This window comes from Cheilinus undulatus, linkage group 19 (assembly GCF_018320785.1).
Source record: "Cheilinus undulatus linkage group 19, ASM1832078v1, whole genome shotgun sequence".
In the NCBI taxonomy this organism is placed as follows: domain Eukaryota; kingdom Metazoa; phylum Chordata; class Actinopteri; order Labriformes; family Labridae; genus Cheilinus; species Cheilinus undulatus.
This window is the reverse complement of record NC_054883.1, coordinates 2,154,552-2,173,528: the sequence shown is the minus strand read 5'-3', so window position 1 is coordinate 2,173,528 and position 18,977 is coordinate 2,154,552. Positions and strand designations below refer to the sequence as shown.

General features: G+C 39.5%; 1 protein-coding gene across 4 annotated transcripts in view; it reads left to right on the top strand.

Moving 5' to 3' along the window:
• sema5a (sema domain, seven thrombospondin repeats (type 1 and type 1-like), transmembrane domain (TM) and short cytoplasmic domain, (semaphorin) 5A) overlaps positions 1-18,977 on the top strand; it is a 262,200-nt gene that overhangs the window by 71,928 nt on the left and 171,295 nt on the right. For all 4 annotated transcript variants that reach the window (XR_005993366.1, XM_041813627.1, XM_041813626.1 and 1 more), the window contains exon 3: positions 16,802-16,901. Coding sequence is in view for 3 of the 4 variants with exons in the window: in XM_041813627.1 (XP_041669561.1) it covers positions 16,802-16,901 (100 nt within the window). In the remaining variant the exon portion in view is untranslated. The remainder of the gene's footprint in view (positions 1-16,801; positions 16,902-18,977) is intronic.

Here is an 18,977-nt window from a genome sequence, read left to right as displayed (position 1 = left end):
CCAAACAGTCTATGAGAGGTTTACCAGATGGATGTGTGAAACAGATCCACCTGGCGTTTCAGGTTATTTGTATACTTCTGGTTTAGAAAATGGTAAATGTAAGTGCAAAAGACATCAAGTATATAGTGTGTAAGACAAATAAAACCACACACACACAAAAATAGTGTGCTGTGAAGGGGGCGTCAGCACAGGGGTTTGTGTTGTTGCCTCACAGTAAGAAGGTTCCTGGTTTGCTCCCTGGTCAGGGTCTTTGCGGAGTTTGCACGGGTTCTCTCCTCCTACAGACCACAGACATGCTCGTACCTGCTGACTCTAAACTGGTGGTAGGTGTGAGTTTGAGTGTGCTTGATTGTTTCTGTTTGTCAGCCCTGCGACTGACTAGAGACCAGTCCAGGGTGTACCTCACCTCTCGCCCAATGACAGCTGGGATAGGCTCCAGCCTCCTCCGCGACCCTGAACCACATAAGCGGTATAGGAAATGAATGGATAGTGTATTCTGGAAACAAAAACTAAATAGCTCCCTAGAGCAGTCACAGTGAGCTAAATATTCAGTACTAAATCATAAAATCCAGTCTAAGATGAGTGTTAATACTGAGCACTAGGTCATGTATTTCTGTATTATAGACATTGTGTTTCCTATCAGTGGAGCAGCGGGTGCATTGGGGGGCTGTTGCTGTGTCATATTTAAATATATTTTAGGGCAGATGTTCCTCTTGGGCCTTCGGTGGCTGTCTGGTCTGGAACAGCCAAGCATCCATGACTACCTAGTGCCTGGTAGGGCTTTGTTTTGTGTTTTATTATGGTGGAGAGGTTGATGTTATACAGTGGAGCTCCCCTGTGTGGCTTTAATGTGTACTGCAGACATAAAAGCCCTGTACATACTACAACAAAAAAATTCTGAAAACTTATTGGCGATCACCAATAAAATCTCCTGCGACCCAGCGTTGGGTCCTGACCCAGACTTTAGGATTGAGGTTCTGTCTGTCACATTCATAACGGGCCGATTAGAACGACAACATGAAGTACCACCTTGGTCTCCTCAGATTGACACTGATTGGTCGGTTCATTCTCAGACCAGGCACAAACAAAATAAACCATATAAAAGCCTGGTTCCAAAACATTTTTGGTTGGAACAGCCATGTCTTTATGGGAACATAACTGCTGGAGGGATGAATTTTGTTTATTGATCTTTCCTTGTGTTTTTTAAAAGGATAAAAGTCGGGCTGGGCAATTAATCGCAAATTAGATTGAATCACAATATGCCCTGCTGCAAAGGGTGCAATATTTCCTTTACTCAAAATTTGTGTCAAAAACCAGTTTAAAAGTTTTTTTGCAGCACAGGCATTACTCATTACATATTATGCAATCATTCTAGGGGCGTATTTTTGAAATAGTGTGCAAAAAATCCTATTTTCTTAATTTTTGTATGTTTTTCTTGTTAAATATGAGAATTATATAAAATGATCACTCCCTTTAATACAACAGTTCATATCCAATTTGCTAAATGGGTTGAAAATCATCAAAATTAGATCTTTTTCAAAATTGTGCTGCCCTAGCTTAATCTGGTGGGTAAAAGTTTAGAATGAATGATTGTTTGTTTTTGTTAAAAATACATGAGATGAGGAATTTAAGAAATAATCACACATTAAATCACAATGTTGGATAAAAAAAAAAAATATATATATATATATATATATATATATATATATATATATCTCCAGTGCTTAACAAATGTATTAGACCACCTGTCATATTTGTCTCAGAGACCATCCAGCATCATGAAGTGCTTTAATGCGGACTCTTTCATTTTCAGTCAGCTCTCCACGTTTTACCATTTTGAACAGGAATGAGGAATTTCAAACTGAATTCACCCAAATTTGCGCCGGCTCACTGGGCTTCTCTGAGAAGTCAGAAATGAATCAAGCATAACATTCAACCACTAAAACTCATTTTTCTCTTCAAGAATGCAAGTAAATAACTATAATTTGACATATTAATCAAGAAATATTAGTGTGCTTTATTATTTTTTCAGTTTTTTTATAAACCCGTAAATGTGAAAATTCATGGATAAAAATAGTAATTATATTTTAGCATTAAAAATATCATTTGGGTTAAAGAGCTTCTACATATTGGTGTATTAACCATTGCAGAAACATAAATGATTTTGGTAACTACCAATGCTGTTAATTTAGGGCAGCTGTGGCATAAACCTTACTTTGCTTAGGGTTAGGGTGGTCTAATACATTTGTTAAGCACTGTACATCAGTTCTTTCGAGGGGAACATAAACTAAAAGTACCTCGGTATCGTCCATCAACAGAGCGGTACCTTCGTCTGTCGGCTTGAGGAAAAAAGACGCTGCCTGCGAGTCGCATGCAATCATATCCGCCTGCGCTGGGAGTAACAGACACTCATTTCACTCTCTTCAGCTGATTCAAGACAGTTTTCTTCTTCAGCTGCTCAGATAAATGCTGAAAAGAGCTCCAGAACTTTGTAGCAAGTCCTGTTTGTTAAACGTATTAATCTCGAGTAGAAACCCATGGTGGAATCAGCAGAATTTAAGTTGATTAGTAAACTTAACAAACTGGAGGACGGAGAATATGATGCATTCAGGTAACCTCAATAAATTAGACAACAATACTCTGTATGTTATGATATGTTTAAATGTCACATAAAAATTGGAAAATGTAGTTTTTGATGAGAAACTTCAGTGAATATAGTTGTGAATATGAAGAATGTGCTTGTATTTGAGGGATATAAATAGATGTGTCTTTTTTAACTTAAGCACTTTGACCACTTTGAGTTTGAATATTTGTCTCCATTTTGTTTTTCCACCAAACTATAGAAAAGTATCGATAGTGATATCAATAACAACTCAGATCAATAAGGAGTATCGATAAGGGTATCAATATCAGTATAAATTAACGACCCCCATCCCTAATCCGGAGCATGGCTAACATGACTGCAACAAGGCACAATGCAGCTGTTTTTCAGGTATTTAGAACCCAGATAGCTCCACCTCTTTGTCTGTTTCTGGGTTGATCTGAAGTTAATTTGAGTGTTTTTCAAATAGCAGCCGCTGCAAATTTGACTCAAAATCCCTCTTCAGTAACCAAATAAATTCTATTGTGTCCTGCCTGTAAAGCTAATCTAAGCTAGCTGGTACCCTTCTGTAGCTACAGACACTCATTTGCATTTATTAACCTTATATAAGGGACTGATTCTCTGAAGGAATAGTTACTTAGAGATAACTGCCTCAGCTTGTGTGTTTTCTCTGTTCTCTTTGTTCATATTTTTCTTTGTGATGGTTCTGTAAAACAGGATAGGCCTACACCCGCTTCATTCTAATTACCTTTTCACTTACGTGAGTTTATTATTTTTTCATTAGAGTTTTTCTTTGAGCATATTTGTCAAACCTTATCGTGCACCAGCGAGCCAATAGAAAGGCAGGTAGGCATTACTCCAGCGTTTTTGGAGTAATGGCAGGAAAGGACTGAAAATGATGAAATGCTGAATGTAAAATGCTTTTTCACTGTCACAAGCACGTCTAGATTTACAGTTTTAGCTGGAGCCTGGGCTTGTCAGGTAAAACAATAGAAGAGTGGTTGTGACCTGTCATGAAAGCCAAGTTCAAGGTCCGTCTGAGTTTGTTCCAGGGACGGCGTTTCTTCTCTTCCTCTGTGATTGTGGCCTGACTCTGGATGGGTGTGCCTCAAATGGGTCTGACCCTACTGGGGATGGTGGTTTCTCCGACTTGGCACAACACTTGGCTGACAGAAGTGCTACTGTGGTGCGAGAACGCTGTAGTCTAAAGACCGCTTTTCTGCTTTGTGTGGCAGTCTGAGAAAAAGAGGGTTTGAGAAAGAAAGTACACCGTACGGCTCAGCAGCTATATTCAAAATGTTTACACTAGCTACACTTTCACTGGAACAGATCTGCATTTAGCTGCAGCAGAGGTCCAATGTAAATGTGTGTCATTTCAGGGTTTTTTAAAGTGAGGAACTTTTGTTTGTGCTCTCTGTAGACTAAACCGAGCGTCTATGCTCTTTGTTGTCCTCTGCATACATTAGTATAGCTGCTGGTGAAGCTATCTTTGGGATGTGGGAATATCTTGAATTACAAGAATTAGAATTTTATGCACACATGGGCAGTTAAAATGTACTGTAGTTCAACATCAGGCCAGGACAGAGGAGGACAGTGGATAGAGTCAGAGGGATGGGAGAAGGAGGGAATGGCATGTGGGAAAGGAGCCACAGGCCTGACCTGACCCTGCCTACAGAGGTCATGACCTAACTGCTAGACCATCTGCACCACATTTTTCCTAGCTTTCACTTCTCAGATCAGTTCCAGGATTTCTAGTACTAACTGGTGTTCGTTTTTATCATCATGATCATCGTGTCGTATAGTTGGCTGTCCTGTTTACCCGAGTCAGCACTTTTATCTCGCATCCTCCCTCAAAGGCTGCGATGGTTTTATAAGATAAAGAACAAAGATTTTCTTAAAGCCCTGGAGCATTTAAATCATTAAATTTAAATTGTAATGAAAACAATTCAAAAACACTGACCTTTCAGATTTACATTTATAAAACAGATTATAAAACAAACACAGTAATAACAAACTAAATAAAAACATTTTATTCTGTTATGAGCCATTCTGCATAACAGGAAAGTTTGCCTCTGGTAAGCATATCATTCTGCAGATACTATCTAAAAAATGTTATCAGCAGTTTTAAATGCAGTACTTTTGCTTGAACTTAATTTTCTAGGCCCTTTTCCCTCCATTTGAATTACATTTCTGTGAAGAAAGACTACCTAACATAATTATCCTACAAAAAATAAAACCACCATCCCCAGCACAATCAAACCCTGCCGCCGGAGCTCTCTGACTTTTTAAAAGAAATATTTCTTTCTGCATCCCGATCTGAAACTACCACAGAACATTTATTGTTTTGCTGCATTTTTTTCCTCTTTTGTGTTGATAAAATTACCTTCCTGTTTTCTGAGTGCCCAAGGACTCACTGGGTTCTGGATCTGCTTTATTAACATTTCACAGACATTAAACCATGCCATAACTAACTTTAGCAAGTGAAACAGCGGGCTGCACCGTGTGAATTAGGGACAATTATTGTCTTTAGCAGGTGCCACATTAGGTTTAACTCACTATATTTCATATTTACCTTTAAAACATTTGTAGAGGCTCTACAGTCACTTTAGCAACATACTGCTACCTTTCATTAGCATTAGCATTAGCATGCCTGCATCCACCACTGTGAGCTGAGCATGTGCAGCAACTTTTGGTTCAAACCAACCACAGGAAAGGGTGGGGATGCATTTCTAAGGTGGGATGTATGTAAGGAGAATAGACATGAATTGAAATATTATACATCATTAAGTGCTCTGAAATCATTTTTGGCCCCTTCCTTGGTTCTTTTGCAGCTTCCTAGATGAGTTGTTGATGCACTGATGGGCTCTTTGAGTCCTTTTTTTAGGCTGGTCCCTCCTGGGAGGGTTCAACACTGTTCCAAGTTTTCCCCATTTGTGGATAATGGCTCTCAATGTGATTTGCTGGAGTCTCAAAGCCTTAGAAATGGCTTTGAAACCTTTCCAGACTGATAGATGTCGATATTTTGTTTCTCAACTCTTTTTGAATCTCTAGCTTTTGTCAGACAGGTTCTGTTTAAGGGATTTTTTTATTTTTTTTTTAGGTCTGGCAGAGATCAGGCCTGGGTGTTGAGTGAAATTACGCCCTGATTTCCAAAGAAATGAGGTTAGAAAAGCCCAAAAAGTACAACCAACATTGTGCAACATGCCACACTGCAAAACTCTAGACACCAAATCATAAATAAGTTACACTGAGGAGCCATTTATCTTAAAGTAAAAAACCTACTTAGGGATCCTACTTAAAATACTAGATCCACTTAAAATTACCCATCTTATATTTCTACCTATTACATGTTGAAAGAAAATAATAAAAGGGATTCTTTGCATCTCTATTGTTAGAGACTTTAATCATATCTATTCATAATTTGACTTGAATCTGAGTGAGGATTTATAAAATCTTAATTGTATTGTCCTCTAAAGGTGAGCTGACTTTATTGTACCACCCCTGCTCCTAAATCTTTGATCGAAATGAAAGCAGTTTTGTCAGTAGTCTCACTTGAAAACCAGGGAAAGCTGTTAAAAATACCTTTAAAGCATCCTTTTTAATTTCAGCCTGTTTTTATAACTCCTTATTGGAGTTTTAAGGAGTAGTACATAAAGACTTCCTCCCAGTGCTTTTAATGGATATATTTCAGCGACAAAATCCTCCATCTGAGCTTTTGTAGTGTTGTTGTAGCTCAAATCCCTGGAGATATACTGTATTAATAAAGAGTTGTATTTAACAAGTGTTCCTGGGTGCAGGCTTGAAGGCTTTTAAAGGTTATAAACTGTGGTGTAAACAATGCCTTCACAGGCCAAGCTGAGGGCCACGTCTCTGAGGAGTGGAACCAGCAGACTGGTTTTACAGCCACAGACTGAGCACGGCTTTTATCATCCCTGAACGGCTTACACATCGTTAGAGCGAGGGGAGGAAGAGCAGAGAAACAAACAAATGGCCAAATAGCATTCATAAATGCAACAGGCTACATCCAAGCAAATCAGGGATCTTTTAATTGGTCCGCTGGGGGTGATTCCTCTAGATTTAAAGCCCCTCTGAGGTCTCTGAGAGCTTCAATTCCAAAACATTAACTCCACTCTATTCATGTCCAAGGTCAGCTATGTTCTCGTCATGTTTTATTTTAATGGATTACAGTCTGCTGATGGCATGACGAAGGCCCTGCGTATTTTTGGAGTCGTATTTCTGTCATTTAGCTGCTCCAATAAAAGCCCAGCATATCATTTCCCTGAACCTCCCCCTTCCAAGTCAAGTGTTCTGAAGACATTTGGCCATGCTGTAGAGGAGCTGGCTCTTCTGCAACCCCTGAACCAAGTGGCTATGCTGCTAAATACATATTAGACTTAAATAATTTATTGCACACTTCTTTGAGGCTTCACAGTGGTTTATTTTGCATGAATCTTTGCTGCCCTGAGGCCACAGCAGAGTCCAAAATTTAAGTTGTTGGATTTTTAGCTGTAAAATGCTTATTTTTCCTGCTCAAAATAACATAATACTAAGAAAAACCCACATCAGAATGTCTGAGCTGACCTTGCTTTCTGCTTTTTTTTTCTCAAACTAAGCAGGTGTTTGTTTTCTCCCACCACTCAGCCAAATGGTTTCCTAACATCTACTTGACCAAATAGTTGCCATTCTTCTGCTGCCCAGTACCACAGGGCTGCATTTAGGGCGACTTGGCTCTTCATTTATGTGAGCGCCTGCTGCCACACTCTTATTTGCACAGAAAAACCATTCATGTTTCAGAATGGGTTCCACATGTTGCTGCTGCTGCCGCCCTGGCAGCGCCACAGAGCGCTTAAAACTTCGCATGCTGGCAGACCGAAGATTGGCGTGGCCTCTGATGCGGGGTGTAAATATTTATACATCCTGTCATTTTGTCTTTGTGTCAACTGCTCCATGTCAGAGCGGGGAATAACAAAACGGGTGGGAGTGAAGAGCTGTTCTATTTTGAGGAAGCAGGGGTTAAGAAGATAGGATGAAACCGGGTAAAAAGGGGGATGGGTGTTTAAGCGTGTGTTTTACATGTTGGCGCAGAGCCCTGGCTGCTTTCTGAATTTTCACCCCAATCTGTGTATGTGGTGAGTCTCCACGCGTGGCTCTGTCTGTGCAATTACGCCTTCCTGTCATCCCCAGCCAATCCCCTGATTCATGCAGCTGCTGTTCAGGAGCCGTGCTGATGTGATTACATTATCACATGCATTTAAAGGGAAGCTATTATGAAGCCATGTAACATGCAGAAAAAGCCTGAAATCAGGGGAGAGAGAATTGGGGATGGGGCTTGTTTATTATGTTTCTTTCTCTGCTGGCTCCATGATAAGCTTGTTTTTATGGGATCATAAAAATCTCCCTGGGTGCCATTAAAATTAGCTATTACAACCCATCCGAAAACAAATAAATATTGCAACCTAGATCAGAGTTCAAATCAGCATGATTAGTCTCTGTTGTGGAGTTAACCCAGTACCCTGCAGTGCTGGTTTTTAAATTTCTCCAAGTGTTCCAGTTTTGCCTCCCTGCCTGTGATCTTTGAAACCCCCATGAGTTTGACTTTGAGGATACCCTCCAGAGCCTTGGTAGGGCCAATCCATGAGTGTTATGAATGTTTATGAATGGGCCTTGGCCCTGTCACAAAAGGCCATAAATCCTTAGAGAGCTGTTGTGTTCAATTAAAACCTTTTGCCCTCCTTTGAACACTCCAACAAATATCCTTTCTTTCTGCCTTGCACACACGCGCTCACACACTGTTCATCACCCCTTTTGCAAGCCTCCCCTGGTGAGTCAGGGAGATTTATGGGGAGAAGCCGGGGTTCGTCAAGCGCCGTCTTCCCCCTGGGAGGTGTCACAGCTCCATTGGTATGCCAAGGATCCTCTGGGTAGCGTGAAAAACAAGCCCAGTGGAGCCTGAGGATTGACACATCCAAAACTTTGTGCCTCCCTCCTGTGTAGGCTGAGCAGCAGCCATTAAGCAGAATGAATTCTATGGGGTGAAGTTGGCCGTGATCTCCCCGATATTTATTTTCACCACGGCTAATGAAAATGTATTAGCGCCATGAAACCAGACACACGATGCTTCTTTTCTTTCTCAGTGCTCTTGTCGCCGCCACCAGAGACTTGAAAGGGAACACGAGGAAACATCTCTGCATACAGGGGCTCTGTCTCGCTGTGGTTGATATTGTTTTGTTAGGAGAGCCAGAGTTTGGTCCCATTTCGTGAGCCGGCGGAGGCAGATGTTCTTTGGAAGCTCCCCGGTTTTTCATTCTTTGTTTGTCCTTGTTTGGAAAGTGTCAGAAATCCCACGTTTGTCACCGAAACTCAAAGTGCCCGCTTTTGATGCACTGAAGGGAGAGTGTGTTTCCTTTTTTTTTTTTTTTTTTTTTCTTGAGACGCTGTCTGACAGTTGTGCCTGAAAAAGTAGATAATGTGTTTTTTGAGGAGGATATTCAAGCTGTCCTCTCCCTCTGTTCCGGCCCTGATGGAAAGCTCCCATGATAAATTAAAGAAGCCACTTTGAAATATTTTGCATCTGGAAATAGCTCACAAATATAGTGATGAAGGATTTTAAATCACTCTGTAACCGCTGCTGCAAACTCACCCTTACATTTACGCTAACACACAACTGGTTAACTATTTAGAAAGCAAGCGTCTCCTACGGCAGTACAGTATGTTATTATGTCTACAAAACAAGCACGCGAAGAGCAGTGGAGAAAATACGTCACCTTTATGACAGATTGACCACCCTGGACTAAACCTATCGGGTAACTACACAGTAGACATACCGACCTCATCGCTCAGCAACCACCCAGAGGCCTGTGATTCGATTGGTCAGGGGTTAATGGGTTGGGCGCCATGAGAACAGGCATGTTAAGGATAAGATGTCAGTGTCTGTCTAGGATATCTCTCGCTCCTACTCTTTGTACCCCAGTGAGCAAGGTCAAGTTCCATAAGAAGTAATATCATCATTCATCAGAGTTCAGTCAAAGTATACGTTTACATGAAAGCAGTTCATCAACATTAGTGAACGGTCTGCAGAAATCTAAAGACGAGGTACACATAACTGTAGGTCTCAGGTCTCACTTCTGTTATGAAGAGACCAAGAAGGGCTTCACTAAGGGCACATTCAGACCAGAGGTGTTTGGTCCGCTTTAAACAAACTCTGGTCAGTTTTCCCGGATAGTCCGGTTCGTCTGGAGTAGTATGAAAGCTCACACAAACTCTGGTACAGACCAAACAAGCAGACTCTGGTCCGCTTGAAAACAGGGGCTCTTGGTCCACTTCTAAACGAACCCTGGTGCGGTTCGCTTGAGGTGTGAAAGCAAAGCAGACCAACTTGTGAACCAAAGGCAGGAAGTGGCATAAAGCATAATGATAAACTGATTTATATGTGATTTAATACACTCAAATACATGTTGGTACCTCGCTCTGTGTAGCCATAGCAACACGTCGTAGTCGGTGCTGATTTATTCGTTTCATGTAAAGAACAACATGCTGGACAGCTCCGCCTCACTGGCTGCTCATAATGCCCCAATGCAAAAGCAGAAACACCAAGACAGCATAAATTCTGTGTTTTTTCATTGTTCATGTGGAAAAAAAGACTGGCAGAAGAAGGTGGATTTCCTGGTTTCGTATTCTTCTATGCCTTCTTTTCTAGTTGGTTGCCGTTTGTGACGACAGTGCCCCTAACAGAAGAGTTTGTAAATGTTCAGACGGTTTGGTCCGTTTGACCAAGAGCAGTGTGAATGCCAACCAAACCACAGGAAAGAGCAACAACGCTGCAATTTCTATTCCAAAGTGGACAGAGTCCCCCGACCTATCAGGTGTGAAAACCACCCAAGAGAGTTTGGATCTGTGCATGTTTAGTGACCTGATCAGCTAAGAACAGCTCCAAACATTGTGCTTCTCATTTAGCTTCCTCTATATTTCTGTCCAGAGGAGGTCTTTGCTTCATGGTAGCGTCAAATCTTGTTGCAATTTATTGACATGATTTTAAATAATGCAACTGTGTCATTAGGGAACAATGGCCAATAATCTCTCGCTGTCTTCACAGTGCAGAGGTTTAATAAACTCAGTTTTATGTATGAGGAAATGAGAAAGGTTTGATTTGACAGTTCTGAAAACAAAACATTATAAAGGAGTAAACTAGCGTCTCGGTCTTGTCCTGTTTGTTTTTCTTAACCCTTTAAAACCTACCATTGTGCAGATCCGCCAGGACGTATTCTTACATTTTTTCATGCTGTAGTTCAATTTTTGGGAGTATTTTTATTTGCTTTACATCAATATAACCCTTATATGCCAAGTTTTAATAATATGTATTGACTTATGTCTTAACTATTACAATAAATTGCTTAAAAGTGCAACAAACTTAAAAAAAAAAAGAAAATCGTTTTTGTTTTTTTCACATATATTTCATAATACAGGAATTGCACAGCTGTATCCCTCAAATTTGTAAATGTAAAAAAAAGTTGCACAATATCCTTTGGAACCACAGGAAATGTATTTGGAGTCTGAACATAACTTGCTTTTTGAGATATAGTCAATTTTGTAACCTGTAAAGAAACCGAGCCAGATGAGTAGTTGGACTCTTCATCCAATGCTGTAATTAGTTTGAAAGCTTCATGCCAGCTCTAAAACTGTTTGGCACAACCAGGGTTTTGCGAATCCATAACTACACATATGTGGAAGTGTGTCAAATGTGTGTGTGATGGATGTCTGGTGTGTGTGGGTTGTGTGTCTGAGTGTTTTAGTAAAAAAGTAGGGGTGGAACGAGGGCGAGTATGTGTGCAGGCTAAGTTCTTCAATGTATTCTGCGGAAAAAATGCAACTCCTGGGAAAATATGCCCCTTCCTGTTGTTGGGGTGAGGAGCCTATGAGGTAGGGACACTTAAGAATCATGTGAAGGGTCAAGCCCACAACGTGATGACCTTTATTTCAACGTAGGAAGTGCTGCAAATACCCGTGGTCTTGTTTATAAAGATTTTTATTATGTGCGCTTTATTGTGTAGTTTTATAACCCATCACTGCAACAAAAAAGCGCTCTGAAACATGGTGAATGTGTGAAATGTTAGTGTAACTCCCCATGTTTTATATGCAAAAAGAATGATCAATCCATCTCATTCGGTTTCAAATGTACCGCCAATCAAAAATGGATGTGCTTATCGTAGTGCCGGCACTACGTTGGATTCTATAGGGTTAATCTGGAAAGTTTGAAAAAGTAGTTGAACAATTAGAACAACTTGTGGAAGATTAATGGTAAATATTGTGATGGGATATTAGCTTAACAATTCAATTGTCTTATTTTTTTGGTTATAAATATCCATATTTACTTTGTTTTTTTTTTTCTCTTTGTTTCTTATTTTTCTGGTTATTATGAGGCTCAAGTTTTGATGTACCTACTGCAGTGATACTCAACGTGTGGCTCTTTTGTGTCTTAATTTGAAATATTATTCCCCCAGAAAACCTTAAAAAAGAGAAACTTTTTTGCCTTTATTTGACAATTTTTTGCCACTTTTCACCCATTAAAGCTACCTTTGCCATTAAATATCACGTTATTCCTCTTTTTTGCCCTTTTTTGCCAATCTTGACTGCTTTTAACCCATTTAGTCATTTTTCACTCATTTCTTTGCCATGGTTTTGCCACTTTTGGACCATTTTATGCCAACAGTTACTCAGTTTTTTGTCACTTCTCACCCATTTTTGCTACTTTCTGACCCTTTTTCCACTTTATCTCCCCATTCTCACCCCTGTTCACCATTTTTGCTGCTTTTTGACCATTTTAGCCACCTTTAACTTATTTTTATTGCTACTTCAAGCTGTTTTCACCACTTTTAACCACTTAGATTGTGGCTCTTGCAAAGGTATTTTTCAACTGTTTGTTTCTTTGGTTGAGGTTTGTTTGCATATGAAGGAATTTATTTCTGGTTTACTTTCCTCTCCATGTACGAGCATTAAAGATGAATGCTTTTTTCACATTCGGCCTTTATTTAACCAGGACAGCTGAAGATGGAAAGACTGTAAACAGAGGAAGAGAAGAGGATGGTAACTGCTGTTAGGATTGTACATCAAAACTGCAACCAGTGCAAAGATGGCTTTAGCCTCTGTTCATGAGGGACCCACCAACTAAGTTCAAATTATCAGTGCATACAAGCCTACTGAAGAAAACAGTGCAGTGATGAGGAGTGCAAAGAATTCTTATGTTTTCAAGCATTTCATGCATACATTACATTTAAACGAACCAAAACTATGAGGCAAAATCACCCTGTTTCTGCATCATAGTCCTCCTTTAAAACCTTTTAAACTTTACCCTAAAGAAAGCCAAACATAGGAGTTCTCTGCTGTTGAACATGTTCTCTTAGGCAGCTTCAGAGTCTCACAGGCTAACTTTACCTTTTTATTTTCTTTAACTGATATAGCATTATGGATAAATGTAGAAACTTCACTGTGTCATCTGCATAAACTAATATAAGGACTGCCCACACAGCTCATTATTTTTAATGAAGCATAACCCTCTGAAATGTTGTCTCAAAGGAGAACATAGAAATTAAAGTTGCTGCTATTTAGCTTTGGAAATAGTCATGAAAGAAAGCTTTGCAGAGATATCTTAGTTGAGTAAAGGCAGGTCAGTGTTTCTCACAGTGTGTTGACCAAATTCAATAACAATTCTTAAATAAAGTCTTCATGGATTATATCCACTGATTGGGGTTTTCTCTTTGTAAGAAAAAAACGTTTACTTGCTCTCGTATACAGATAAAACTGCTACATGCCTAATGAAAAAAAACACACCAACAAACGCCTTTACTAGAAACTGGCAGGCCTATCAGGGATGCACCAGTGCAGCTACCAAGTTTTCTTACTTCTCAAACACTGCGGATATGTTACCCTGTTTCCTTTTACAACGTGATGTTAGGCTGTTATTTTTTGAGCAGGTAGTCAAAGTTGGAGCTGTGCCTGCAGTTTGGTGTCATTTTAACATGAATGAGGTTGACAAAGGTGGAGCAGACTTCAAATTATGCACAGCTAAACTGTCGAGTGGAAGGGTGATGGATGGAGATGATTGGAGGGATTCCCCGTCTGTCATCTGGCAAATTCATCTTTCAAGGCCTCAATCTGAAATGATTCTGCCAGGTCTGAAAACAGACTTCACCAGGGTTTAGTTGTACTGGTAGCTGATAGCAATGGCTGTAGCTGGTGTAGTGTTTAGCTCAGATGTAGCAATAGTTTAGCAGCAGTTTTAACAGAACCGGACTACATTTCCTTCATGAATAAGAAGCAAAGAACTGCACTGAAAGCCTTTCATGATAGAAAAGATGCTTTTGCTCCTCTTCTCACCTGCTTTGGCATGAGATTGGGAAAGTTAAAGTTACAGGTGGTTTAGTTTAGTTTAGTTTAGTTTAGTTTAGTTTAGTTTAGTTTAGTTGTAAGCCAGTATGCAATGGCTTGCACTGGTGTAGCGATAAGCTCAGATACAGCCAGAGTGTAGCAGCAGTTTTTTAAGAACTGGCCCACATTGCTTTAGTAAAACAGTGGCAAAGGACCACACCGAAAGCTTCCCTTGGCAGAGAAGATGTTTTTCCACTTCTCCCTGCCAGCATCAGCATGAGTTTTATCCACCAACAAGCTCAGGTTACTGGCTCTGGGCATGCCTACTACCTCTTTTTTTGTCACTCTGATCAGTCCCAAATTCCCTAATGCAATCCCAGCAGGGGCCGGATTCTGGATTCAGGTCTAACCTGAGGGCCTAACAGGGTCACCCTTTCAACCATAAACGATTACCCTCATTTCACCAGTAATAAGATATGAAAAAAAAACAGACTTAGCATTGATGATAAATGAAATGAATGAAATTTTAAAAAGTTAAAAAGATAATTTTAAAGGCTCACAGTCTGAGAAAAGTCAATTTAATAGTTCAAAAAGGTCAAAACATGACATTGAAATTGAAAAATAATGATTTTAAAGGCAAATATATTAGAAAGAAGTCAAATCATGAGTTTAAAAGGTCAAAATATGAAATAGAATTTCTAATCATGAAATTAAGAGTCAAAATATAATTCAAAATTTTAAATTGTGAGTCTAAAAAGTCAAACTATGGGATTATGGAGTCAACGTTTGGAGTTAAAAATATGAGGAAAAATACAAAATAATTGTTTTAAAAGGTTAAAATAGGACTTCAAATTTAAATGATGAATCTTAAAGCTCAAAATATTATATGAGAATATCAAAATTATGAGTAGAAATGCTCAAAGTATGAAATAAAACTCAAAATCCTAAGTTTGAGTCCTAACTGTGAGATGCAAAATTGAAAATATGAAATTAAAACAGAAATTAAATTATTTTCCCACATTCCTTACTTCTTATTTAAATATTTTTACTTCTTAATTTTTCATCAAGGATAAGTTCACATTTTTATACTTGAAGAAACCTGCAGACCTCAGACTGATGGGCCAATTATACCAGAAATAAGATATAATCTTGCAGGCTGGATTTAGCCCCCGGGCCTTGAGACACCCCTTCCGTAATGAATGGAACAGACAGAGGATTCAGCCAATCACTGAGTATGTTTGAAGTCCTGCCCTTCCCACATGCTTTGTATGGGAGGTTTCTAAGATGAATGTGAAATATATCCAATCAAAACACTCTGTCTGGTGTGTCAGGTTAGGAGTGAACAGTGTTAACTTTGGCAGCTATTTTAAATTTTAGACTTAGTTTTTGTCTTTAAATGAAATGGATTTTAGTTTTAGTCACAATTTAGTCATTTCTATCCTTTTTAGTTTCAGTCGATGAAAACTCAAAACATTTTAGTCTAGTTTTAGTCCATAAAAAGTCCTCACATTTTAGTCTTTACTTTAAGTCCAAGCTTTTATTTTCTTGCCTAAATCTGGTACCAAATCATGGTAGTGTGTTCTCTGCACCCTGACAATCGTGGGGTCCCTGCTTTCTACAGCTGAGAGGCAGAAGAGATACAGATGCATTGTTTACTGACAGATTTACCCACAGTGGAGAAATATCACAGATTTTTAATGTCAAAGGAAAACTACATTACATTTTAGTCTAGTTTTAGTCATACTGATGAAAACTAAAGTTAGTTTTTGTCAGTTTTAGTCATCACAGATCTACTTTTGTTAGTCTTAGTCTAGTTTTTGTCATGGAATAAAAGGCTGTCGACAAACATTTTTAGCCATAGTTTTCGTAGACAAAATTAACAAGACCAATAAAATTAACTTTTAGAATGAAGATCCATATTTGTGCTCTGTGCATCCCTACATATCATGTTTATCACTTTGTAGATCAAAAAGATTTTTACTTTACTTTGTGGAAGCTTTGCTGCTGTTGCATGTGCATTTTCAGGGTCTAAAAATGTTCACACCTTTGAGCAAATTTAACTCATTGTAAAACTAAATAACTCTATCATGAGTGGACACTTTGGGGGCAGTCTAACCAAGCTCTGCTGCTTTTCTCACTGTTTCCTTCAAAAGCATGATTCTCGCATTCATAATGTGACATTAAATCAGAATAGAGAGATAACTTCTAAATACATGGAAGAGAAGAAGAAGCTGTTTTCTGTGGAATATGTTTATCAGGGAGCTCCTGGGTCTCAGAGGTTAACTTCAACTTTTTTGGATCTGAAATATTATTATGCTTAACTGTGGAAAGTTCATCTACATACAGTATAAAAGCAGATACGAGGACAACCCACGCAGCTCATTATTTTTAATCAGCCCTATACCTTCAATGTTACTGCCGATATGGAAGATAATGTGCTGTAACCAGAGGCCAGTATCTCAATTATAGTCTGAAATAGTCCCACTGCTTTGCGCTGTATTTATATCTAGCTTTTAAAATGTTCAACCTTGGAGCATTTTCAGAGTCATTGTGTTCTGCCATTACTACTGACGTCACGAGAATGAAAGAACGGTTTGAGGAAAGGTGACAATCTAAGTTTTGCTGCTATTCTGAACGTGTCCTTAAACCCCCCCCCCCACACCCACACCCACACACACACACACCCACACACACTGCCACCAGCCACCATTGAATGTCTTTGGAGAAGTTACAGCAGCCCTTTGAATGCAGCTCATTCATCAGCACAGCTGTCATCCACAGACATAAACTCTCCACTCTGATTGGCTCACAAGCTTTATCCCATGGTGTCTTTTACAGAGATGGAGCCGTGGATCTTCAGGTTCAAGGCGGAGGGTACGGTGGATTATTCACAGCTGACCTTTGACCCCGGGCAGAACGAACTGATCGTGGGTGCAAGGTAATCTGAGTTATTTTCTTTCTCTCTCTCTTCCTTTGCTTCTCTTCGTCTCCTGCATCCTCTCTTGTCTCTTTCTTTTGTTGCCTGTGCTTTTATTGTCTCGTCCTTCATACCGCTGCTTTTTTTCAGTGCTGTTTGGTGCATTGCATGAGTAATGATCAGCCTGTCTACAGACGTCTTCAAACGCCTGAGAAAAATGGCTTTAATTGTTTCCAAGCCCATTGTTTTTATCATGCACAGCCAAGTTTTTGGAAACGTGGATGCACACGGCTCCTTTGTGAGGAAGACACTAAATTTAAAGGGACTGCACATATTCAGAGATAAACCATCCTGATTCTACCTGACTGTTTTGCAATTTGCAACATGTACTAGTGATAAAACATGTTCTTAAATGTGTGTGCGTGCAGGAAATAGGTGTAAAAATTCATGCCGTGTGAGTCTCTGGCTGATAGTAGATGAAGTGCGCCCTGCACTCCACTTAATGGCTTGGTTGTCAATAGAATGAAACACTCACGACGGCGCTGAACAGGAGATAACAGAGGAGCCAGCAGGAAGGAGAGCAGCAAAACAAACAGAAACAAAGTGAGCCCAGGGAATTATCTAATGCACCGCAGGAACTAAGATGGAAAAGGCTAATCATGGAGAGTTAGTGTATGGATGGATGAAGAGAAATGCTCCAGAAGGTGAAGGGATCAACACTCAACTGTTGCTGAGCTGAATGATATATATTTATATATATATTACTATTTGATTCTGATTTTATGTCAAGCTAAAAATGAGCCAATCCCATCAACACATGGTATTTGGTGCCCTCCAAAAAAATCAAATAAGAGATTTAGTTCTCTGCTAGGCTGTCGAGTGCCTAACTGTGAAAGGCGACGTGGCTGAATGGATGGCTGCGGGCTGCTTTAGAAGTATGAGTGATAATGGAAGGAAAGGGGGATCGATGCAAATATCAATACAGTAAAACAGAGGGCTGAGGCCGCGCTGAGACCTGGCTGATTGCCACTCTTCAGGAGGTTGATAGATCTCTGTGTAAGTGTGTGTGTGTATTTATGGGCATGTGTTAAAATGCTAGAAGATGTTCACTCTAAAATGAGTTGTCTACTTTATGAAAAAAACACTGCCTGCTCTTTAAAATGATTGCTGCTGTGAAAGAAAAACACATTATGGGTTATTGTTAGAGCTGCCTGCATAATAGTTTTTAAGCAGTGCAATACAAATCTCAGCAAAGGGTGTGAGATTGCACCAAACTTTCTAGATGTTAATAATTGTCTTTTTAGTGGCATGGACAGACTGTTCTTCGATCAGGATTGGCTAGAACAAAAACTACTAAGTCTGCATTATGCATGAGAATAAAGTGGAAACAAATCACAGTGAATGATCTCCCTGGGCCTAATTGCTGGGTTTCATTCTGGTAATTGTGTATTATGAGTTTAGTAGACTGACTGAGATATCATCCGTCAACATGGAAACTAGTCTCCTTGAGAGCTGAACTTGTTGAACGCTTCTAAAAAAGTTTGAAATTCCGGTAAAACATTTGTGAATGTGGTGAGAATTTAAAAAGATTCATGACAGCAGAAATCTATTGGAGTAAGGTTGTACCACAAGGTTGGATTTTCTTTCACTCTTTTTTGCCACTGTCGCTCTCTTTGCTTCCTTTTACTCAGTCACACAAAGCAAGGAGAAAACAGCACAGTCTTCCATCTCTGCTTTCACTAGTACTTTATCTCCTCTTAATATTGAGTTTGACAAACCTAGAGGGCCATCATTTGTTGCTTCTGCAGAATCCAGTCATTAGTTTGGCTCTGTAAGTGCCTTAGATGAACTCTTACAGCCTCTTGTGCTGCCAACAGGGCTGTGTCTGGCCAAAAATGGGCCCTTAGCAGAATTTCTTATGAGACCCTGTGCAAACAGCTGCCCATGCACTCTCACCTAACTTTTTTTTAAGGTGTCCCTCGAAAATCAGTGCATAACAGTGTGTCATTTAACTAAAATACTATGAATACTACTGCAGACTCATTTCTCTTTAAATAAAGATTTAAAGACCCTGAAAAGTTTCCAATCCATCCAAAG